At 42.5% G+C, this 25,857-nt stretch overlaps 1 protein-coding gene across 6 annotated transcripts in view; it reads right to left on the reverse strand.

The window, feature by feature from the left end:
• Window positions 1–25,857, reverse strand: part of CDC14B (cell division cycle 14B) — a 94,886-nt gene that overhangs the window by 27,655 nt on the left and 41,374 nt on the right. For 4 of the 6 annotated variants that reach the window (XM_075828836.1, XM_075828833.1, XM_075828831.1 and 1 more), the window contains exons 2-8: window positions 22,113–22,203; window positions 9,589–9,664; window positions 8,597–8,689; window positions 5,532–5,608; window positions 3,503–3,569; window positions 2,503–2,565; window positions 2,276–2,363 (exon numbers count right to left, since the gene is read on the reverse strand). In XM_075828836.1, the coding sequence (XP_075684951.1) occupies window positions 2,276–2,363; window positions 2,503–2,565; window positions 3,503–3,569; window positions 5,532–5,608; window positions 8,597–8,689; window positions 9,589–9,630 (430 nt within the window). In that variant the 5' untranslated portion in view covers window positions 9,631–9,664; window positions 22,113–22,203. Of the gene's footprint in view, window positions 1–2,275; window positions 2,364–2,502; window positions 2,566–3,502; window positions 3,570–5,531; window positions 5,609–8,596; window positions 8,690–9,588; window positions 9,665–22,112; window positions 22,204–24,886; window positions 25,443–25,857 lie in introns of those variants that run through there. The other 2 variants (XM_075828832.1, XM_075828835.1) reach the window with 2 other exon arrangements.

Consider the following 25,857-nt stretch of genomic DNA (forward strand, 5'->3'; position numbering starts at 1 on the left):
TGGTATGCCGTTACACAAAAACGAAAAATCGATGTGTCCTTAAGGAATCACAATATTTTTTTTTACATTTTTTACTTGGATCTACTATAGGCATGTAAGACCCCCTGCACACTGCCGTAGCCGTGCGTACAATCAGTGATTACGGAACAGACGGGCCGCGGGCTGTCATTTGCAGGCCGTTCTCACATTATAAAGTATAGGAGCACGGTCCGTACATGCACAAAATAGGTCATGTCCTATTTTTTTGCGAGTCATTTATGCGGCCCGGACACTTACCCGTAAATATACGGGAGGGTGTTCGTGGTCCATACAAATTAATGGATAAGTATTTTTATCCTTAAATTACGGATAAAATTGACGGTGGTGTGCACGAGGCCTAAATCTCTAGAAACATCAAGGGACTAAAACCTCAGCTTTCCTCATGCTGACACAGTTAAATGTTCTTCATTAGCCCCTCCCCCAAGAATTCTTTCCACAAGCATGTACTCAGAAATATGAAGACACACCTGAACCCAGGGCTAAACAAATTACTGTAGACTGAAGGAGCCAGTTAGATGCGGTTAGTAGCCACGTATATTCACTCCCATAGGCATCAATAGAAAACAACCAAAAAATTAGACACCAAATTTTTAGGTGGATTGACATCTGGCATATTCCTTTTAGGCACAGACTTGCGTAACACGACAGCTTCAAGAGCAACAGTAGTAAAACTCGTGTTTCAACTCCACATCTCTCTCCTTAAGATCTTGTCCTTCATAGGTAGAACGTACAAATCGCTGTCAAAGCACTCCGTGCAGAATATTTTTTCCAATGCAATTGTATCAGAAAGAATGACGTTTAGGCTGAACGCCATGTTCACCAACCCTCAAGCCATTTTTTTCAACACTTGCAGAGTATTAGGCTACATTCACACGACAATGATGTTCTATGGGTGTATTCACACGGCCGTTTTTTCAACAGCCAGTGACTATTGGCCGTCAAATAATAGGACATGTCCTATTTTTGGCCATTTTCACGGCCAGACGGCCCCCATAGAAGTCAATGGATAAGTTTTTAATGGCCGTCAATACATGTAACAACCGTTAAAAACGAATGGGTGACATGGGGATTCAAGAGGCAAGGGAACTATTGGCTCCCTTGCTGGCTATCTGCGGCGCGATGACGCTGAATGCCCTTCACACTAACCGATGCAGCGCCGTCTTATTCAGGTATGTCTTATTCAGGTATTCTGAATGCAGCGCCGTCTTATTCAGGTATTCTGAATGCAGCGCCGTCTTATTCAGGTGTGTCTTATTCAGGTATTCTGACTGCAGCGCCGTCTTATTCAGGTGTGTCTTATTCAGGTATTCTGAATGCAGCGCCGTCTTATTCAGGTATGTCTTATTCAGGTATTCTGAATGCAGCGCCGTCTTATTCAGGTATTCTGAATGCAGCGCCGTCTTATTCAGGTGTGTCTTATTCAGGTATTCTGAATGCAGCGCCGTCTTATTCAGGTATGTCTTATTCAGGTATTCTGAATGCAGCGCCGTCTTATTCAGGTATGTCTTATTCAGATATTCTGAATGCAGTGCCGTCTTATTCAGGTGTGTCTTATTCAGGTATTCTGAATGCAGTGCCGTCTTATTCAGGTGTGTCTCATTCAGGTATTCTAGTCTTTACGGGATCTGCAAAGGTGGCTCAATGACATCATCGCTCCGTCTTCACAGAACCAGTGAAGACTAGAGACCACACCTGAAAAAGACGAGGCTGTGTGGCATCGTATACAGGGGAGGCTGTGTGGCATCGTATACAGGGGAGGCTGTAAAAAGGGTCTAGGTGAACATGTGACCTTCCTTTTGAGTGTTTTCAGGGGGCTGGGACAAAAAAAAGCCTGACAAATGAAATTCATCGTTTTTTTTAACAGACCAAGAAAAACGGACAGACGGACTGGAAATGGATGAAAATTAGGAGACACTGATGCAAAACGGCCAGTTTATCCGTTTTTAATGGCCATTTTTTTCCACTGTCATGTGAATGTAGCCTAAGTATGTCATTATAAAGCCATGCCTACCTTTACCACAAATGAGAACATGAGGTAGGACAGGAAACCTCAGTAACTGCGACATGATGGGAAAAAAAAAAAATCTTATGTGTTGCCCCAGCATAATAGGTATTATTGTAGGCCGAGCCCAGGATGCTATATAAATATACTGTATATAGCTCAATGTGTATTACTTAGGAAAAAAATATCCACTACAGAAACCAGGAGAAAAAAAAAAAAAAAAAAAAGACATACCATTTTCAATTTTACTTTTTTGATGGGGTCCGCTAAAAGCTAGAAATTTTTCTGGTACTATCCAGTTGAAATCTCCATTTTCAGCTCTCTGACAGAGAAAAAAAAAAAAACAACCAAAACATGCGTTAATGAAAAAACAAAAGTGTTTCCTTCAGGCGCTTCATGTGATTTAAGTTACAATTTAATACAATTCCAGATTTTGTAAAAATCTTTTTATCAAACCTCACCTCATAGTGTTGGTATTCCTCCAGATCAAATATTCTAAAATCAAAGAATTCATACTGCACAGCCTACAATAAACACAAGAAACAGTGTAATAACACAGGGAAAACATTAAGGCCCTGTTCACATGGCGGATTTTGCGGCAAAATCCGCTGTGGAACTATCCCTGCTGTCAGCCTACCTCCCTTTGACTTCAATGGGAGGTTTGGGCGGAATCCGCCCAAAGATCGAGCAGGACACTTTTTTCCCGCTAGCTGAAAAAAAAAATTAGCTAGTGGGAAAAATAAGCATCCGAGTCCCATTGAAATGAATGGGAGGCGGAATTTTGTGGCGGAATCCACCACAAATTTCCTCCGTGTGGTCATACTCCAAGAAAGGCAACTGCATTATAAGAATTCTGTTAAATAAGACATCTAAACCAAGTTTCCCCAGCGTAATAAAGGTGTACAGGGAAGGATGATGTGAATCTCATGAAATAAACCAATACAAATTGTAAAAAAATATCTATTTCATACATTGTTTCATTCATATCGGAACCAATTTATATTCACAGCTATTGAAAGCGTTTACACATGATTCCTCTTTAGAATTATGGGGGGAATTTATCGAACATTCTGCTGAAAAGTCGTTAAAATGGCCCAAAACGCCAAATTTGTCAGATAAATGTATAATTTACGCCAGAAAACTGAAATAGAGATTTCACTCTGTGGTGTGTAACAAGGTAGAGGCCCATAATGAACCCCGTGCCTTGCCCCTCAAATTAACCTGCCCCCCAATGAGACTACCACCCCGTCCGCATTACGTTATATGTGACGCAGCACTCAGGATGTGGAGTAAGCGGCGCATATAACGCCCTGACCTAGTATAAGCCACCCCTTGCTGAGGGGACCCGGTAGAGGGAAGTGAAGAGGAGCAGTGAAATGAGTTTACTTTTATATCCGGAAGTGGGGAACGGAGGTTCAGCCACCATTCACATCACAGTACTAAAGATTTTTGACAGCTCACCTTGTGTAAAGCATGAAAACAGTCAAGAAGCGTTAAATGAAAACTACAGGTACCAAAAGAAGCATCCCTGGAACATAAAGCAAGAAGTCATTAATAGTCCACTGCACCCAGATCTACTCCAAAGTATTAAAGGCAATGTAAAGCTTTCTTCTTATAAAAAGGTCAATCAGTGTGCTTGGTGCAATTTTATAAGTAGATTTTTTTAAAAAACAATTTTTACTTTTTGAGATACAGATGCTTTGTATTCTGTATCCAGAGCAGCTGTACCTTACGCTGAATCCTGTACCGTTCAAGTCCGCGGGGCTGACGGGTTCAGTGTCAGCGGGTCCCGCGTGTCTCTGACTTAGACGTGATCGATTACTGATGGATCCTGCGTGTCAGACAGATACAGGTTTCATCGCACGATACAGCTGCTCTGTATACAGAATATCTGTATACCACGATCTCAAACAGTTAAATTAAAATTTCAAAGGCGTACAAAGCCTTTACTGGTGCAAACATTTTGTTTTGTCTGCTTTAAAGGCCACCCAGTAGAAGGCCTTATTTACACGAGCGCTGCGCATCTCCGACGTGAAAAACGGCAGTTTTCCACGTCCGAGCTGCATCCGTGCACTGCGCTGCAAGACGCGATGTCTCGCATCCCCCATGGATGAGTCTTTTGAGGTAATTATTTTGTTTGTTTCATTCAGTTTTTATTTACTATTGAAATCAAAGAGAATTCCAATGGAACCGTTGCTTTCCGTTTAATGTTTCGATCCTCTCTACCTCCGGCGGAAGAGAGGTAAATGTATAGTAACTGTAGTAACTTAGCCTGAACTTTAAAAGAGCATTTTTTTGCGCAGTAAAAACCGCATAAAAAAAAAAAGTTTAAAACCGGCACACATTTTACTGTGAAATGCAGCGGTTTTGCATGGCAGCTATTAAATGTGTTTTTTTTACAGATGAGATTTTTTTTTTATTAACATGTTCCATCTATAAAAAAAAAAAACCCCGAAAGTGTGGGGCAACTGGCAATCGCAATAAACCGCTTGCAGTGTTAAACACATTATTTTTTAGACAGTTTTTACAATGCGGTCAACAATGCATGTAAATGCACTCCAAGGCCTTGTTCCCACAGCGTGTATTTGATGCCAAAAAACGCATGCTTTAAGCTTCCCATTGACATCAATGGGAAAGCGCATTGCCGTGAATACGACGCGGCTTTTTACACGCACATGTTTCAAAAACGCGTAGTGTAAAAAAAGAAGCATGAGGTCAATTCTTGGCGCACCTAATTCCCACAGTCAATGGGAGTCCTAATTACGTGCCCAAAAAAACACATCAAAAACACCTGTATTTAAAGAGATTTACAAAACCGCTAGCGTTTGAGACGTTTACACTGCGTTTTTTTTAGTGCAGTGTGAACAAGGCCTTATAAGATCTGACAGCTATACAAAGTAACGATTCATTAAAGAGTGCCGTGTTCTTGAGAGATCACGCTGTGTCGTCACTCACAGGTCCTGCATCGTGTCGGCCACATCGGCACCAGAGGCTACAGTTGATTCTGCAGCAGCATCGGCGTTTGCAGGTAAGTCGATGTAGCTACTTACCTGCAAACGCTGATGCTGCTGCAGAATCAACTGTAGCCTCTGGTGCCGACACGATGCAGGACCTGGGGCAGGAAGTGAGTGACGTCACAGCGTGATCTCTCGAGAACACGCTGTGTGTCTGCACTGCCAGAAGCTGGGCGTTGTGAAGAGAAGTGGATGATACTTCTCGTCAGAACGCCCAGCTAGTAAAAGTAGTAAAAACGCCCCGATGTACGCACATAATACACGCCCACTTGGACTTACTTTAAACACGCCCACTTGGACTTTTGCAAGCCTCATTTGCATAAATACAAAAATGGTCATAACTTGGCCAAAAATGCTCGTTTTTTAAAAATAAAAACGTTACTGTAATCTACATTGCAGCGCCGATCTGCTGCAATAGCAGATAGGGGTTGCACAATCTGGTGACAGAGCCTCTTTAAACATAACATTATGGTTACCTAAATGGAAGGTAAGTCACATTTCCCATCTGCAAAATTCTGTACGTTTCTTCTGGGAGTTTCTTCAAGTATAGTATCTATGTAATAAAAGTACAGAAACAGAGCGTACATAAACTTTGAGAATACTTTTCAGAATAACCTGTTGTGTGTGTGTACATAGGGAATAACACGATTTGTGGCAATTATAGGACTTGTATTGTATTCTGTATTATTTAGCAGTTTTCCTCTCTTAAAGGAACAGTGTCACCACAATTTTTTTTTTTTAATATGTTAAAGATGTTAGTGCTTTATTAAAAACGTTTGGATTAATTTGTGTGTTTGTGTGTTACTTTTTCTTATTTTTACACTTTTTCTTCCCTATGGGGGCTGCCATTTTTTTTTCCATTTCTGTATGTGTCGATTAACGACACATACAGACATGGAATACGGCAGCTCCAGTCCCATAGGGACTGCGAACGGGGCCCGTTCCATCCACTAACATGTACGCCGCTGTGTGGGAACGGCGCATGCGCCGCTCCCACACAGTTCAATTTGAAATGCGCGCCGTCCGGCGCCATTTTCCTGTGGACCGGAAGTCGCGGCCGGACAGTAAGATTACTACTTCCGGTCGCGGCTTCCGGACTTGTGCACATGGAGCAGCGGCAGCAGACGGAGCGGATGGACCGGAGGGAGCGGCGGCGACTGGATCAGGTAAGGGATTTCTATGTATGTTTGTGTTTCAGTGTGTGTTTACTACTGTATGTAAACCTTCTACACTGTGTGTTAGCTCAAAAAATGGCGACACACAGTGTAGGAGGTTAGACCGTTCAAACCCCTCGTTTCTCCCGGCACTAGCCAGGATAAAGGAGGGGGGGGGGATGCTGAGAGCTCACTAGAGCGAGGGCTTTTTACCCAATTTTGCAGCATAAAGCAATGTGGTTGCTTTACCACATGCAATGCTGCAATTTTGGGAATGGCTCCATCTAGTGACCAGCAATGGGAAATATTATAAATTAGAATCCAATTTATAATATTTCCTGACTCGTGAAAAAAAAAAAAAATTAGAACAATGTTTAATCACCTACACACTAATTGTTTAACTAAAAAAAAACAAACATGTTTTGCTGGCAACACATTCCCTTTAAGGCTCTCTCTCTCTAATTCTCAGTTGTCTCTGAGCTAGTGGGTGGAGCCTAACAGCTATCATGTCTTCTATACACTGAACAAATAGAAGAGAGCATAGAAGAGAAGTAGTAATGAGCAGTGTAGCTGTGAATCCAGCACTGGCGTGAGATTTAAATCTAACTATGAGCAGCTGCAGCACATCCGTGTGTGGGTCTTTCTCCTCTCACTCTGTTCCTGCTCCCCCTCCTCCCCTCTCTATAGAGTTCTATGGGCAGCTGTGACCTGATCCCTCAGTGAGCCCGTCTTGTCTAAAGGTCCTTTGACACAGCTTGATATTGGCCGTGAAAAGGAGTGCTGATCGATGACAGCTCAGCGTTTTCCGCTAGTTTCCGATCATAAGGAATTCTGATCGGTTATGTATGGGGACAAACCATCATTACTACAATAGTTCGTCCCCATACAATTCCAGTACGTTTGCAGCAAATCTCCCTGTTTACACAGGGAAATGTGCCGCTGACTAGCGACCATTTTATTGGTCACAAAAGCAAAAAAATAAAAAAAGGAGCAGATCAGCCAATGAACGAGCATTTGCACAGGTCCATGATCGTGAACGATCGTACATATAAATGCTCGTTTGCCCGATCATTGGCCCGTGTAAAATTTACTTCAAAAGGGGTGATCCGGGGGACCAAAAGTTGCATTGCAATAATATATTTAAGTGAAAAGTAGTAACTTACTAATGTACTTTAGTTTAAAATTCGGTACTAAATCGTGCAGTTCAAACCTCGTGAATTGTTCCCGGAAGTCCTGGAGCTTTTCTAATAATGACGTACCAACACGGCTCCACGTGACGGAGGGCTTGCTTCCTGTGCTGTTCGTGTCGGCGTGTTATCAAGAACATGACCGCAAGGGGCTGTCACATTGCCTATTGCTGGAGTCTCCGAGCAGAGCATCAGCTAGCGCTTTGCTCGGGATTCCATTACTGCTCCATACGTCCATATTTGGTCAGTGAATTCTGGGGTTTCCCATCACTGGAGTTCACAAGCAGAGCATCAAGTAATGCTCTGCTCGGGCACTCCAGCGATAGAAAACCCCTGAAGTCACGGACCATATATGGACAGTGACGTTGGCAGAAGTGCTGGATTCCCCGGGTAGAGCATTAGCGGATGCTCTGCTCGGGAACTTCAGCGATGGGAAACCCCAGAATTCACTGACCAAATATGGACGTCGGGAGCAGGGCTGGAGTCCCACGGAAAAAGAGCTAGCTGATGCTCTGCTCGGGGACTCCAGCAACAGGCAATGTGACTTCCCCTTGCGTTCATGTTCTTGATAACACGCCGACACGAACAGCACAGGAAGCAAGCCCCCAGTCACGTGGGGTCCATGTCGGAGTGTCATCAACAATAGAAAAGCTCCGGGACTTCCGGGAACATTTCACGAGATTTGAACTGCACGATTTAGTACCGAATTTTAAACTAAAGTACATTAGTAAGTGACTTCTCTTCACATAAATACATTATTGCAATGCAATTTTTGTACCCCGGATAACCCCTTTAAACAAGATGGAGAAAAAAGTAAAGTAAGTGAACAGTTTAGGAGGAATGTGTGTGGTGTGGGGGGGGGGGGGGGGGGTTCATAATTGAAGGGGCATTTTTTCTCGAATATGATATATTACATAGTTTGATAATTATACTATTAATTTATGCAAAGTTTGTGGAGAGTGCAGTGCTTATATAACGGCACAGATTTTTTTTAACTTTATTTAGGCAGGGGTTATGTTGTGTCCTATTAAGAAGCCACTTATTCTGTTGATAACTTGTATCTAAAGTCTTATGATTCCACATATTTTTATTTTTTTAAATTAGAATAAATATGTACAAGGCAAACAAAATTATTTACAACATTGTCATTATAAAAAATCTTCCAACACGGTGTCCATCATGTGTAATGTTAGTACTTACAGCAAAACTTCCTATTAAAAAGGCAGCGTTGGCTTGTTTTTTTTTGTCACAGCTGGTGTAATGGACAACTTTCTTCTTTGTCAAAGAGAAGGACTATATAAACAAAACAAAGTTACATTTGTCATTTTTAACAGAAATCCTTTATTTTCATATGTGAATGAGACTATGAAAAACTAGAAAGGTGAAAAATGAAGCAATGTATTACAGAATCGAAAAAAAGTCATCCAATAATGTAGGGGAGCAGCTATAAATAGTAAAACATGCAGAACGTAAAAATAAATCACAGGAAAAACGTCAAATCATAGAAAATAAAAGCCTATTAGGACTGTCCTGATTCTATAAACCAGGACAGCCCTATGTAAGAGCAGCTCCCACTTTGGTGGACTCAGCCCATCGACGCGTTTCATTATAAACCATTCATTTGAATAGCTGGCATGTAACGTTACACTGAAAATGTATGGCCAGACGCAGCTTCTCATGGTGTTGGCGATACCGAGCCATAGAATTTGCCATCCAAGATCATTACATTAGAGAGCGCCTCCGCCATTTCATTCAGAGCACCAGCTAGGGCCCAAAATCACTATAACTATTTTTTAGGAAGGGCTTTACCCCCCCCAGAACCAATTCCCCTAATAAAACTTCACTTTTTATGTTCAGTGTATCATAAGGACACCCTATATACACCAGTGACATATCAAACTTTAATTTAGGCAAGCAGTTCAATAATACCCCCACTTTATCACAAATACAACTACAGTAGAATAAAAAAAAATAACAAAAACATAAAAGTAAAATATATCTAGCATTTCGGCTTTGTGTTATGTAATACTTTACATCTCTGTGCTGTTCACCAACCCCTATAGTGAGATCACAAAAATGGTGGTTTTCAAAGGAGCGCACATAAAAGCCTCATGAGAAGCCCGCTACCATGCTCAGAAAGAACCCCACCCAGTTCAATGCAGAACTACGGTCATCTCAGTTCTGCAACTCACCTTCAGTTTTTTATTTAGCTTGCAGCAGTATTTGTACAGCATGGCCAGGTTAAGAGGTCCAAAGTCAGAATAGAAGCTAAAAGAGAAAATACAAAATCACTGACAAGTGAACTTAAATCGCATTCTAATAAACCGTTAAAAAGTAACTAGACCTACACCGTGTCCCAAATTATTGTGCACATTGGATTTAAGTGTCATAAACATTTAATTATTAGTTTTCAATTAAACTCATGGATGGTATTGTGTCTTAGGGCTCTTTGGATCATTGTAATCAATCTCAGAAACCTGTGATAATTAGTTTGCCAGGTGTGCCCAATCAAAGGAAAACTACTTAAGAAGGACGTTCCACATTATTAAGCAGGCCACAGGTTTCAAGCAATATGGGAAAGAAAAAGGATCTCTCTGCAGCCGAAAAGCATGAAATAGTGCTTGGACAAGGTATGAAAACATTGGATATTTCAAGAAAACTTAAGCGTGATCATCGTACTGTGAAAAGATTTGTGGCTGATTCAGAGCACAGACGGGTTCGTTCAGATAAAGGCATAATGAGGAAGGTTTCTGCCAGACAAATTAATAGGATTAGGAGAGCAGCTGCTAAAATGCCATTGCAAAGCAGCAAACAGGTATTTGAAGCCGCTGGTGCCTCTGGAGTCCCGCGAACCTCAAGGTGTAGGATCCTCCAGAGGTTTGCAAGTGTGCATAAAGCTATTATTCGGCCACCCCTAAACAATGCTCACAAGCAGAAACGGTTGCAGCGGGCTCAGAAATACATGAAGACTAATTTTCAAACCGTGTTGTTTACTGATCAGTGCCGTGCAAACCTGGATGGTCCAGATGGATGGAGCAGTGGATGGTTGGTGAATGGCCACCATGTCCCAACAAGGCTGCGACGTCAGCAAGGAGGTGGCGGAGTCATGTTTTGGGCTGGAATCATGGGGAAAGAGCTGGTAGGCCCCTTTAGGGTCCCTGACGGTGTGAAAATGACCTCTGCAAAGTACGTAGAGTTTATGACTGACCACTTTCTTCCGTGGTACAAAAAGAAGAACCGTGCCTTCCGTAGCCAAATTATCTTCATGCATGACAATGCACCATCTCATGCTGCAAAGAATACCTCTGTGTCATTGGCTGCTATGGGCATAAAACCCTATTGAGAACCTTTGGAGCATCCTCAAGCAAAATATCTATGAGGGTGGGAGGCAGTTCACATCAAAACAGAAGCTCTGGGAGGCTATTCTGACATCCTGCAAAGATATTCAAGCAGAATGTAATGACGGGGTAGGGAGACAGACAGGTGAGCCCTAATATACCCGCCACTCAGTCCCTGCCTACTTGCACGACTCGTCCTAGGCGACGGCGTACAACTGGGCGATGGTCCCTACGCTCAATATGTGCACGACAAACAAACAGACAAGGGTACACAGAAGTTAAGGGAAATGGGGCAGTTGCCCACGGCAACACCGTGAGCAACAAGAGTAGTGCGCGAGCCGAGTCAAACCAGGAGTGCACGAGGTACCAAACGCAGAGCAGGAGTGTAGTCAGTAAAGCCAGGGTCAATATGAAGCAGAGGTCAATAGAAATAGCTGGAACAGCAGAGCCAGGAAACAAGAGAGAATCACAGGCAAAGACAAGAAGCAAATGAAGGTATAAATAGACCGAGGGCGGGAGCTAGAACAGTCTGGCCAGGCTGCGATAGGTTCTCCCACTCCTCAGCCTACCAGCCTGAGTGGTAGCAGATCGAGTCACTCTATCAGACCTAGGGCAGATGCAGACTGATTAACCACTGGCGTCAACACAGAAGCTGTGTCTGGTAAATCCTTTACACAGAAACTGTCCAAATACTCACAAATTCAATGGATGCAAGAATTGTGAAGGTGATATCAAAGAAGGGGTCCTATGTTAACATGTAAATTGGCCTGCTAAGTTTTTTTTGGATTGAAAGAGCTTTTGATTTCTGCAAATATGACCTCCTGATGCTGAAAATTCAACAAATTACCATTTTAGTTCTCTTTACAAACTTTAAAATGTTTTGATCTCTGTTGTGCATAATAATTTGAAACAGTGCATTTCGAGATTTGTTCAATAAAATTTGCATTATACTCCAACGGTTGATGGCTTGAAGATTATACTGACTGTCATTTGCATCGACTATTTAGGAAAATCAGCGAAAAATAACATTTGCATAATAATTTGGAATGCGATGTAGAAATGAATAAGGAAAAAATTGCGGATAGTATATAATGCATGCTTTCCTATTGGCCAATGCACACGACTGGTTTCCATGGTCCGTGCATTGACCAGACCGCAACAAAATAGGACGTCATTATACGGTCCAGGTTCATTGAAGTCAATGCACATCATCTGTGTGCACAGTCCGCGATTGCGGACAGCCCGCATTAATCACGAACCGTAGACACAGTACGGCCGTGTGCAGGAGGCCTAACAACTCCCCTGCTAGTGCATGCAAGAGGACCGGGAGCACACACGTCTTTTATTTGATTTTTTTTTTTACTCTCTATATTAGGAGATCGACAAATAACTGTATTAAAAATACAGTTAACCCCTTAAGGACGCAGCCTAGTTTAGGCCTTAAGGCTCAGAGCCCATTTTTCAAATCTGACATATTTCACTTTATGTGGTAATAACGTCGGAATGCTTAACCCCTTCCCGACATTTGACGTACATGTACGTCATGGAAAGCATTGACTTCCCGCAAAATGCCGTACATGTACGTCAAACGTTTGGCACCGGCTCAGAAGCTGAGTCGGTGCCATCATCGTCGGATCTCAGCTGTATCTTACAGCTGACATCCGACTGTAACGGCGGGGACCGAAATTAGCTTCGATCCCCGCCATTAACCCCTTAAGTGCAGCGCTCAAACGCGATCGCTGCACTTAAGGTGTTTGCAGCTCATCGGAGCCCCAGCAATGAAATTGCCGGGGTTCCGGTGGCTGCAATGGCAACCGGAGGCCTAATACTGGCCTCCCGGTCTGCCTAGCACCGAAGCCGGTCAAGATCCGCCCGGCGGCGGATCCTGATCGGCTTCCGTAGCTGCCGGCAAGATGGCGCCGGGTCAGGAGCTGATCCGGCGTCATCAGCGGTGGAGGTCAGCTGTACTGTACAGCTGACATCCACCTGTAACGGCAGGAACCGGAGCTAGCTCCGATCCCTGCCATTAACCCCTTCGATGCAGCAATCGAAAGCGATTGCTGCATCGTAGCGGTTACAAGCAGATCGCCAGCCCTGACAGGCAAGCGGGACTGGCGACTGCTGTTATGGCAACAGGAGACACAATGGTCTCCTGCTCTGCCATTACGGAAGCCGATTTAGGCCCCGCCGGGTGGCGAAGCCTAAACGGCTTGCTGTCAGTGAATGACTGACAGATCTAATACATTGCACTACATAGGTAGTGCAATGTATTAGAAAAAAAAATATCTGACCGTTGGACCTTCAAGTCCCCTAGTGGGACTTGAGAAAAAGTGTAAAAAAAGTATAAAAAAAGTGTAAAAAAAAGTGCAAAAAATAAAAGTTTTAAAACAATAAACGTTTCAAGTAATCAAATAACACACAATCCCCCTTTTACTCTTATCAAGTCCTTTATTATTGAAAAATAATAATAAACCATATGTATTTGGTATCGCCACGACCGTAACGACCGGAGGTATCAAAATATTATATTATTTATTGCACGCGGTGAACAGCGTAAAAAAACCCCGTAAAAAACGTTACCAGAGTTTCTGTTTTTTGGTCACTTTGCCCTACAAATATTACAATAAAAAGTGATCAAAAAGTCGCACGTATCCAAAAATGGTACCTATAAAAACTATAGCTCGTCCCGCAAAAAACAAGCCCTCATACAACTCCGTCGACAAAAAAATTAAAACGTTATGGTTCTCACAACTTGGCGACAGAAAAAAGACATTATTTTTACAAAAGTAATTTTATTGTGCAAAAAGTTGTAAAACATAAAAAAGTTCTATAAATTAGGTATCGCCGGAATCGTACTGACCCACAGAATAAAGATAACGTAATTTATAACGCATGGTGAACGCTGTATAAAAAAAACCTAAAAAAGCTGTGCCAGAATTGCGTTTATTATTTTTATTTTTTTATACCACCTGACTATGCCCCTTATATACTCCGCCCCGCTTACATGTACCCCCACATTATAAAACACCAGCAATACTCAAACAAATATAGTACCAAGCAAAATCCGCTCTCCAAAAGCCAAATGGTGCTCCCTCGGCCCTGAACCCTACAGCGTCCCCAAACAGCAGTTTCCTTCAACATATATGGCATCGTCATACCCGGGAGAACCCTTTTAACAATTTTTGGGGTGTGTGTCTCCAGCGTCATAAGCTGGGCATGACATATTTGCCACTGAATGGCATATCTAGGGAAAAATATACATTTTTAATTTGCACCATCCGCAGCGCATTCATTTATGGAAAAGACCTGTGGGGTGAAAATGCTCACTACACCCCTTAATTAATGCCTTGAGGGGTGCAGTTCCATAGTGGGGGTCACTTGTCAGGGGTTTCTTTTTATTATTTCACATCTGAGCCTCTGCAGTTGTGAACCAATACTTTGTAAATCGCCAAATTAGGCCTCCACTCCGCATGGTACTCTTCACTTCTGAGCCCTGTCATATGTCCAGACAAAAGATTAGGGCCACATGTAGGGTGTTTCTAAAACCGGGAAACACCGCATAATAATTAGAGGGCTGTCTTGTTATGGTGGCACAAGCCGGGCACCACATATTGGCATATCTATGGAAAAAAATCCCATTTTCACTCTGCAACATTGAGCGCACACTAATTTCTACAAAACACCTGCAGGGTTAAAATGCTTACTACACCCCTTGGTAAATGCATTGAGGGGTGTAGTTTCCAAAATGGGGTCACTTCTGGGGGGTTTCCACTGTTTTGGGCCCACAGGTGCCCAGAAACCAATCCAGCAACATCTGCACTCCAAATGGCGGTCCTTCCCATCTGAACCCTGCGGTTTGCCCAAACAGCAGTTTATGACCACATATGGGGTATTGCCGTACTCGGGAGAAATAGCTTTACAAATGTTGGGTTCTTTTTTTCCTTTATTTGTTGAGAAAATAAAAAAATTTGCGCTAAAGCTACGTCTTATTGAAGAAAAAGGACTGTTTTTATTTTCACTGCCTAATTCTAATAAATTCTATGAAACATCTGTGGGGTCAAAATGCTCACTACACCCCTAGATGCATTCCTCAAGAGGTGTAGTTTCCTAAATGGAGTCCCTTTTTGGGCGTTTTCATTGTTTTGTCCCCTCAGGGGCTTTGCAAATGTGACCTGGCCTCCGCAAATCATTCCTGCTAAATGTGATCTCAAAAAGTCAAATAGTGCTCTTTCCCTTCTAAGCCCTGCCGTGTGTCCAAACAGCCGTTTATTACCACATGTGGGGTATTGTTTTACTCGGGAGAAATTGCTTTACAAATTTTGTGGTGCTTTTTCTCCTTTAGTCCTTCTGGAAATGAGAAAAAATTAGCTAAACCTACATTTTCTTTGAAAAAATGTAGATTATTATTTTCAGGGCCTACTTCCAATAATTTCTGCAAAAAAACTGTGGTGTCAAATCGCTCACTATACCCCTAGATAATTTCCTCAAGGGGTATAGTTTCCAAAATGGGGTCACTTGTGGGGGGTTTCCACTGTTTTATCCCCTCAGGGGCTTTGTAAATGTGACATGGCCTCCGCAAACCATTCCTGCTAAATTTGAGTTCCAAAAGCCAAATGGCGCTCTTTCCCTTCTCAGCCTCGCCGTGTGTCCAAACAGCATTTTATTACCACATGTGGGGTATTGTTTTACTCGGGAGAAATTTCTTTACAAATTTTATGGTGATTTTTCTCCTTTAGTCCTTGTGGAAATGAAAAAAAATTAGCTAAACCTACATTTTATTTGAAAAAATGTAGATTTTCATTTTCACAGCCTACTTGCAAAAATTTCTGCAAAAAACCTGTGGGGTCAAAATGCTCACTATACCCCTAGATAGTTTCCTCAAGGGGTATAGTTTCCAAAATGGGGTCACTTGTTTGGGGTTTTCACTGTTTTGGCACCGCAAGAGCCCTTCAAACCTGACATGGTGCCTAAAATATATTCTAACAAAAATAAGGCCCCAAAATCCACTAGGTGCTCCTTTGCTTCTGAGGCCGGTGCTTCAGTCCAGTCGCACGCTACAGCCACATGTGGGATATTTCCTAAAACTGCAGAAACTGGGCAACAAATATTGAGTTGCATTTCTCTGGTAAAACCGTCTGTTATAAAAAAAATTGTATTAAAAATGTATTTCTGCAGAAAAATATGGAATTTGTAAATTTCATCTCTACTTTGCTTTAATTCCTGTGAAATGTGTAAAGGGTTAAGACATTTTCTAAATGCTGTTTTTAATACTTTGAGGGGTGAAGTTTTTAAAATGGGGTGACTTTTTTTGGGTTTCTAATATATAAGGCCCTCAAAACCACTTCACAACTGAACTGGCCCCTGTAAAAATAGCCTTTTGAAATTTTCTTGAAAATGTGAGAAATTGCTGCTAAAGTTCTAAGCCTTGTGAGGTCATAGAAAAATAAAAGGATGTTCAAAAAACTATGCCAATCTAAAGTAGACATATGGGGGATGTTAATTAGCAACAATTTTGTGTGGTATAACTGCCTGTCTTACAAGCAGATACATTTAAATTGAGAAAAATGCTAATTTTTGCAATTTTTCGCTAATTTTTGGTGTTTTTCACAATTAAATACTGAACATATCGAGCAAATTTTGCCAGTAACATAAAGTCCAATGTGTCACGAGAAAACAATCTCAGAATCGCTTGGATAGGTGAAAGCATTCCGGAGTTATTACCACATAAAGTGACACATGTCAGATTTGAAAAATGAGGCTCTGTCAGGAAGGTCAAAAGTGGCTAAAGAGGGAAGGGGTTAAACCTATCCATGCGATTCTGAGATTGTTTTCTCGTGACACATTGGGCTTCATGTTCGTGGTAAAATTTGGTCGATATATTCAGTCTTTATTTGAGAAAAATTGCAAAATTTAGAGAAAATTTAGAAAAAATAGCATTTTTCAGAATTTAAATGCATCTGCTTGAAAAACAGACGGTTATACCACCTAAAATAGTTATTAGTTCACATTTCCCATATGTCTACTTTAGATTGGCATCGTTTTTTGAACATTATTTTATTTTTCTTGGACGTTACAAGGCTTAGAACATAAACAGCAATTTCTCATATTTTTAAGAAAATTTAAAAAGCCTTTTTTTTAAGGTACCTGTTCAGTTCTGAAGTGGCTTTGAGGGGCCTATGTATTAGAAACCGCCATAAAGCACCCCATTTTAAAAACTAGACCCCTCAAAGTATTCAAAACAGCATTTAGAAAGTTTTTTAACCCTTCAGGCATTTCACAGGAATTAAAGCAAAGTGGAGGTGAAATTTGCAAATTTCGTTTTTCTTTCTGAATTTCAATTTTATTCTATTTTTTTTCTGTAACAAAGAAGGTTTTACCAGAGAAACACTACTAAATATGTATTGTCCAGATTCTGCAGTTTTTAGAAATGTCCCACATGTGTCTCTAGTGCGCTCGTGGACTAAAACACAAGCCCCAGAAGCAAAGAAGCACCTAGTGCATTTTGGTGGTGCTTTTTTATTAGCATATATTTTAGGCAGCATGCCATGTTTGGAGAGGTGTTGAGGTGCCAAAACAGTAGGAATCCCCCAAAACTGACCCCATTTTGGAAACTGCACCCCTCAAGGAATTAATTTATGGTTATTGTTACCATTTTGACTTCGTAGTTTTTTCACAGCGCGTATTTGAATTGGGCTGTGAAATTAAAAGAATGACAATTTTTCCAATAAGATGTCATTTTTGATCAGAATTTCTTATTTTCACAGGGAACAAAATGCCCCATTTTGTTGCCCAATTTGTCCTGAGTGCGGCAATACCCCATTTGTGGTGATAAACTGCTGTTTGGGCCCATGGGAGGGCTCAGAAGGAAAGGAGCGCTATGTGTTCTTAGGAGCCCAGATTTTGCTGGATTGGTTTTCGGGTGCCATGTCGCATTTGCAGAGCCCCAAAGGTATCAAAGCAATGGAAACCCACCAGAAGTCACCCCATTTTGGAAACTACACCCCTCAAAGAATTTATTTATGGATGTTGTGACCATTTAGACCCCACAGTTTTTTCACAGAATTTATTTGAATTGGGCTGTGAATTAAAAAAAAAAATATTTTTTCCAATAAGAGGTAGTTTTGGCTCAAAATTTCTTATTTTCACAAGGAATAAAATACCGCATTTTGTTGCCCAATTTGTCCTGAGTGTGGAAATACCCTATTTGTGGTGATAAACTGCCGTTTGGGCCCATGGGAGGGCTCAGAAGGAAAGGACCACCATGTGGCCTACTGGGAATTTTCTGGTGCTAAGTCGTGTGTGCAGAAGCCCCTGAGGTATCAGTACAGTTGAAACCCGCGAGAAGTGACCCCGTTTTAAAAACGACACCCCTTAAGGAATTCATCTAGAGGTGTAGTGAGCATTTTGACCCCACAGGTATTGTGTAAAAGATAATGCGCAGCAGATGGTGCAGAGTGAGATTTGCAATTTTCTATATATATATGCCATGTCAGTGTCCGATATATTGTGCCCAGCATGTGCCACCGGAGACATACACCCCATAAACTGTAATGTGGGCTCTCCCGGATACGGCAATACCCTACATGTGGCTGTTATTAGCTGCCTGGGCACACGGCAGGACTCAGAAGGAAAGGACCACCATTTGGCCTACTGGAGCTTTTCTGGTGCTAAGTCGTGTGTGCAGAAGCCCCTGAGGTATCAGTACAGTTGAAACCCGCGAGAAGTGACCCCGTTTTAAAAACGACACCCCTTAAGGAATTCATCTAGAGGTGTAGTGAGCATTTTGACCCCACAGGTATTGTGTAAAAGATAATGTGCAGCAGTTGGTGCAGTGAAATTGGCAATTTTCTATACATATATGCCAATTCAGTGTCCGATATATTGTGCCCAGCATGCGCCACCGGAGATATACACCTCATAAACTGTAATGTTGGCTCTCCCGGGTACGGCAATACCCTACATGTGGCTGTTATCAGCTGCCTGGGCACACAGCAGGGCTCAGAGGGGAAAGATGAGGAGGGGTAAGCTGTGCGAAGTGGATCAGAGCGAGTAAAACTGGGGTAAATTAAAAATAAAGGGATGGATGATAAATTTTAAAACAATCTTTCATACAGAGCTCTGGTTTTTCGGGACACGCGTCACATTGATATATTGTGTCCTTCCTTATCCCCCTCTTATAGCAGACTCTGCACCTCTTTTGACTTTTTCCCTTCTTGCCAGTTTGGGGAACTTCTCCTAAAAAGTGTTGCCCTGGTACGATGCCTGTGGCCCCGCTTCCAGAAGTACTGTAAGGCTTCAGGACTTGATCTGACAAGTCCACCACTCCCATGTACCTATTGTAGTCCAGGATGCAGTCTGGTTTGGGGGTCTCTGTACTGGTACCTCGTACAGGTACATGGGTATTGGTGTGGCATCTCCCTGGTCTTGTACTTGACACACAATATGTTGCTGCTAGATTGTGCCCTGCTCTCACCCCTTCTGAGCGTTTGCCCTGCAGAGTCTTAGGGAGGCCTCTCAGGTTTCTTCTAGCAGTGCCGCATGCCGCAGGACTTCTGGAAGCGAGGCAGTTGAAGAGTGGGAAGCTGGTATAAAAATTATCCAGGTAGAGGTGGTAACCCTGGTCCAGCAGTGGGTGCACCAAATCCCACACAATTTTTGTATTAACTCCCAGTAAGGGGGGGCATTCTGGGGGCTGAGCACTGGTGTCCTTCCCTTTATATATCCTAAATTTGTAGGTATACCCTGATGCACTCTCGCACAGCTTATACATCTTCATGCCATACCTTGCCCTCTTACCCGGCAGGTACTGGCGGAATTGAAGCCTCCCTTTCAAATGTACCAGGGATTCATCTATAGAAATACACTTCTCGGGGGTGAATGCTGGGAAAACCGGCTCATTATGAGTATAATGTAAGAAGCGAAGTATTGCCTCATTTTTATTTTATTCTTTCGTTTCCAGCTCAGTTCTGAAGTTGCTTTGAGGGGCCCATATATTAGACACCCCTATCAAACACCCCATTTCAGAAACTAGACCCCTCAAAGTATTCACAACAGCATTTAAAAAGTTTATTAACCCTTTAGGTGTTTCACAGGAATTTAGAGCAAAGTAGAGGTGACATTTAATTAATTTAATTTATTAGGCACCATGTCAGGTTTGAAGAGGTCTTGTGGTGCTAAAACAGTGGAAACCCCCCAAAAGTGACCCCTTTTTGGAAACTAGAGACCTTGAGGAATCCATTGTAGTTTTCTTGGGGTGCATGCGACTTTTTGATCAGTTTCTATTCTATTTTTAGGTGGCGTGGTGACTAAAAAAACAGCAATTCTACTATTGTTTTTTATTCAATTTTTTTTACAGCGTTCACCGTGCGCTATAAATGACATTCACTTTATTCTGCGGGGCGATACGAATACGGCGATACCAGATGTTTATAGTTTTATTTTATGTCTTATGGCGTTTGCACAATAAAATACATTTTGTAAAATATCATTTACTTTGTGTGTTACCTTATTCTAAGAGCCAGAACGTTTTTATTTTTCCATCAGGAAAGTCGTGCGAGGACTTATTTTTCGCGTAACGAACTGTAGTTTCGATCAGTATCATTTTTAGGTACATGCGACTTTTTGATCTCTTTGTATTCCATTTTTTGGGAGGTGAAGTGACCAAAGAATTGTGATACGGTTTATTATTATTTTCTCTTACGGCGTTCACCGCGCGGGATAAATAATGACATCGTTTTGTAGTTCAGGACGTTACGGACGCGGCGATACCAATTATGTATAGTTTATTTGTTTGTTATATATTTTTATTAATAATAAAGAACTGATAAGGGAAAAAGGGGGACTTTTACTTTTATTACTTTTAAATCTTTTATTTTCTTATTTTTACACAACTTTTTTTTACTTTTTTACACTTTTTTTACTTTGTCCCACTAGGGGACATGAGAGCAGGAGGCTCTGATCGCTATTCTAATACACTGCACTACATACGTAGTGCAGTGTATTAGAGCTGTCAGCTGTTCGCTGACAGCAAGCATAGTGGGTCCTGACTTTGTCGGGACCCACTAGGCGTCCGTCGATGGCGTAGCCAGAGTCCATTGTTAGGATTCTGGTTGCCATAGTAGCCATCACGGCCCGCTATCGTGTAGCAGGCCGGCGATGGCAGCTTAACCCCTAAGAAGCCGCGATCGCTATTGAACGCCGGCTTCTAAGGGGTTAATCGGCGGGGACCACCGCGATCGGTCCCTGCACACTAAGCTGTGAGAAACAGCAGTTATCACAGCTCAAGCACGCGCCGGGATTAAATGGCGCCGTGTTTACTCAGGTCAGTAATAGTACTGACCTGAGCGCGAACGTTCTACTTAGCAGGACGTACTATTACTGACCTGAGCGCGAAGGGGTTAAACAATCCAAGTAATTTTTGCTTACTTTTATCCTTAGCGCCGGGAAAAATCAGCTGTTTTTTTTTTTTTTAAAGTGGTTTTGCACCACACACTTTTTTTGCGGCAATTTTTTCCCCCTATTTCTTCAAGAGACAAAGTGAAATTCCGCATGCGTTTTTGCCGAAAAACGCGTCAAAAAATAAATAAATCAATCTCGCAGCAAAAAAAGTGTTTATTTCCATCTCCCATTGATTTCAATGGGGTTTTTGAAGCTTGAAAACGCCTCAAGATAGGGAATGTCGATTCTTTTTCCCGTGAGCGTTTTTTTTTGCTCACGGTAAAAAACACCTCCACCTCCCATTGAAATCAATGGGAGACAATTTCGGCCGTTTCTTGCCGCTGTAAAAACCGCAGCAAAAAACTGTGTGAACAGGGCCTTCGACTACTACATATGATTCAATATGGACTGGGGAGGTGTCCGTTCATGCAACATTCTAATATACTTCATAGAGTACCTTCAAGCCAGAGGTGGACTTTCAAGGTCCTTCCATATGAATGGTCCTCAAACACATGTTGAAGCAGTCTGCACAAGCCAATGGTATTATTTGTACAAACCGTTTCAAGACAAGTTCTATCTGCAAATTGGCGTCATCGGACAAGAAACAAACAGGTGCAACAAAAGTCATTACTCCGCTGTTCCTGCAAGGATCGGTCTTACTCATTTTATCAAAGCAGTAATCCAACATGACAAGTAATAATCCTGATATAATGAATTCTAGACTTGACATCCATTTCTTTTTAAACATTAGTTTGACTGTATGAGCGTGCTGCGGACATTTGTCTTTTTGTGAGCGTTACAATGTCGGTTTGGTCTGTACAGAAAACTATAATGATGAGAGGAGAATAATAATAAGTGCAAATGAGGGTGCCATCTTCTGAACCATACTAGATTCTGTTGCTGGAGTACGACAATATAAAAGAATCCCTGGGTTGACTTACTTTTCATACAGTAGCTCATCGTCGATGGAGAAATAATGTGTACTCGGAGTGGTCTTTGGTTTGCCGCAAAGGATGGCGAAGTAGAGACGCTCTGAAAAGTAGCAGAGAGGAAAATGGGTTACATGGCATCAGAGTTAAATGGTGACGTTTTATTGGAATCTCTCAGAGTGGCATGGTTCTACAAATACATGCCATCACACTTCTTATTCTAGGTCTTCAGGTGGTGGATAAGAGGGCCATACATGCCATACGCACTACTTCAACAGTGCGCTATATCAGAAGAGGCAGCATTTCCTACCGAGTCGCTGTACTGTAGCAAAGAACACAACATTTATTCTAAGTACAGTGCGCCCATGACACACCTCGCCACACTCCCGGATTCCACAAACCGTACAAGATAAACAAGGCGCACATCATGAAACAGCCTATTCATGTCGGTGGAGGCAACTACTGTTCACTTTACTTCTGCAATGCACTGTTGGCCTCGCGTATAAAGCCAGAGACCGTAAAAAATTATAGCCGATCCCTAGGAAACCAATGAGATCACAGCGGATCGGAAAACAAACAAGCGCGGCTCTGCTGAACCCAATGTACAGCATCATAGATCCCTGTAGTGGTCCTGGTGTTACATGCAGAATGTGAACAGTTAAACATACGTACAATACGCTGTGAAGTTATGGTTTTAAGCCAAAGCCAGTAGCGGTAAATACGAAAGTGTTACATTTCTATTTTTGTTTTGCTCAAACCAAAAACTGCACCTTTGACGATTCACAGACTCGCCTCGAGCCATATAGCTTTAAACAAGGTAAAAATGGAAGCAGTAAAAATTGGACCTTACATACACCAAGTAATGCGGTTACTGTGGAACTAGAATAACATAGAAATGAGTATTTTCCAGTGAACAGAGAGAATACAATGTTACTATTGATTTACAAAATAAAAATAGCCGGTGTGTTTACACAACACGATTACAAAAGGGAACAATGATCAAATGCAAAAAGGATGAATAAACTGAAGAGGAGAACCTGAGTGACCTCCGCAGGACACTGGGGATAGTGTTAGGCCCCATTCACACCAGCGGGAATCACGTCCGTGTGCTGTGCGTTGAAACAACGCTCAGCACACGGACCCATTGATTTCAATAGGGCCATTCACACATGCGTGATTTTTCATGCAGCCAAAGTCCGTTGCGTGAAACTCACTGCATGTCCTATATTGGTGCGTTATCACGCGCCTAGCCGCCCATTGTAGTCAATGGGTGCGTGAAAACCACAGATAGCACACGGATGTGGTGCGTGATTAGCGCATCAATTCGGTTGAAAACGATAAAAAAAAAAAAATGGATGTGCTTTGTGAGTGTGTGAATAACGCATGCCCCTTGCAAAGCACCCGGATGCATAACACACCCGGACCAGATTCATGCGCGTTTTTTACACTCGTGAATTGGATACGCTTGTGTGAATGAGGCCTTAGAGGGGTTACCAATGGCTCATTTATATTTTGGCAGTTTATACATTTCATCAGTGAGTTCTATTACACAACACTAGATTATTATGGAAGTGCGTGTTATATTTGTAGTTGTTGCTTCACCCTCCAACTCCTCAGGTAAACTTGTTAGCACTGTGAATTCCCCCCTCTTTCAGTGGTCTGTGTGCCACATAGTAAATCATTGCTTGTAATTCGGGTGAACGCCACGTACACGTCGTACCTACACGCCCGATCCACTAAGGCCACGTATACAGGTTGTGGAACCAGCAATTCATGTGAGTGGGGTATTTTATGAAAATATCTGTCCAGTATAATAACGAGGCCAAGTTCATTATGGATGCTGAAAATCCACACATCAGCTCCATTGGACTTCAATAGAGGCAATCCGCACGCCAATTTGTGGCGAGATTCAGCTGGGGGATTAGCTTCAAAATCCACGGTGGAATGGCTTAGTGCAAATCTAAACCAAGTTAGCATACCCTGAGGGTTTCATCTGATCAGAAGTGGATCTTTGGGGTCATACACAAATACGGGTAGGGCGGTTTAGAACGATTAGTAGTTTCTAATGGAGAAATGCTGGGTCTGGAGGCTGCGTTACTATGGAAAAGATGTGTCAGAGAGAAAAAAACAGCACAATATCCTCCTCCCAACACACAAAGTACTAAAATACACAACCGACATAATCCCCCTCCACGTACACACATAGGTAAAGAGTGTCAGGGGGTTAATGGTGAGAAATGTACAGTTTATGGACCTCTAAAAGGCCAAGTATGATGAATATGGGACCCCGCAAAAGAACAAAAAAGGAACCATAGTAACAGTAGAACAAAACAAACATAAAACACAACTATGGCGCTCAGTCACCAGACAGTACAACAGGCCATGTGCAGGTGACCTTTACTACCAGAACAGCACAGTGGCTTCAGGTACAGCCAATCACATTCCAGCTTTTATTTCTACACTGCAGGTAGGAAAACTCAAGAAGCCATCTGATTGGTTGGTTTTAGAATCAACACTTGCCTGTGCTAGTTTATATACAGCAGCCGCCATCTAATCACTGGGTGACAACACTCATGAAGGGTGAAGTTTACCACCCATCCCCCTCACCAAGCTTATCTTTCTACACATCAATGTATTTTACCCCAATCGATATAAAAATGGCACGATGATAAAGCGATTTAGAATGTCTTATCCACACACATAAAATGACATATACAGAGATAAATGTACCATCTGATCTATGACAATGGCGCCCAGCCAGCAGATCTAGTGACACCACTGCTTACCATCGAATAGGTCCACCGCACCAGGCGGGAGGTCGTGCTCGTCACCCATGCTGAGACGTAAGGTACAGGCTAGAGTGTCCTGAATTCTAATGCTGCTTAGCAGTGGGGGGTGGAGAGTTAAGAAGTAGGACTGGCTGGCACAGAAGCTGGCCACAAAGCCTCCCCAGCCATGGACTCCTCCTGTAGATCGCTAGTGACCTTTGCGCTGAGCCTCTCCTTCCAGCCAAGAAGCGGTTAGTAGAACGGCTTCCGCTCAAGGTCCGTGCCAATAGTAGGTGGCACACAGCGCCTATGCTGCACGGAGCCTTCTAAACGGGAGGCAACTTTTAGCACGCACTTGGCAAGTTGCCAGTGTGAGGATCAGTGCCACGCAATATACAGCGACGATCAGGAACACAGATGAGGGTGCGGGGAGGACCACAAGACAACGGCGATGCCAGCACGCCCTGGTAACACCAGTCCAGTTTGTTATGGATCCGAACCTAGGGTACGAGGTGGTGTAGGGAGGCGGGGCTGCTTGGTAACCCTGCCCGACCCCCGCCCGTTGATTGGACTTCGAGCCAGCCGTTGTTAAAAGGAATGCGGCTCACAGCCAATAGTGAGCGCACAAAAGTTTAAATGCCCTGAAAAGAGGAGGAGCCTGTCCCGCCCACGTATAAAAACGCTCCGAACTCGCGTACTAGTCCGTACTGACAACTGAGGTCGCACAGCCACTTATAGTGCCAGCCTCCACCACATTACCAGTCCAACAGGTAGAAATGTGGTCCAGTGCAGATCTATCTCCAGTTCAATGTACACTGCGTATCTGGATAGGTCTAGGGCCACATTCACACAGAGCAGGTAATGTGGTGAACATTTTACATTCTTATTTTTTAAACCAAAACCAGGAGTGTAACCTAAACACAGAACAGGTATAAAGGAAAGATTTACACTTTTTCCTCAATGCAGGAGTGCATAGAAGTGTCAATATT

This window comes from Rhinoderma darwinii, chromosome 1 (genome assembly GCF_050947455.1).
Source record: "Rhinoderma darwinii isolate aRhiDar2 chromosome 1, aRhiDar2.hap1, whole genome shotgun sequence".
Taxonomy (NCBI): domain Eukaryota; kingdom Metazoa; phylum Chordata; class Amphibia; order Anura; family Rhinodermatidae; genus Rhinoderma; species Rhinoderma darwinii.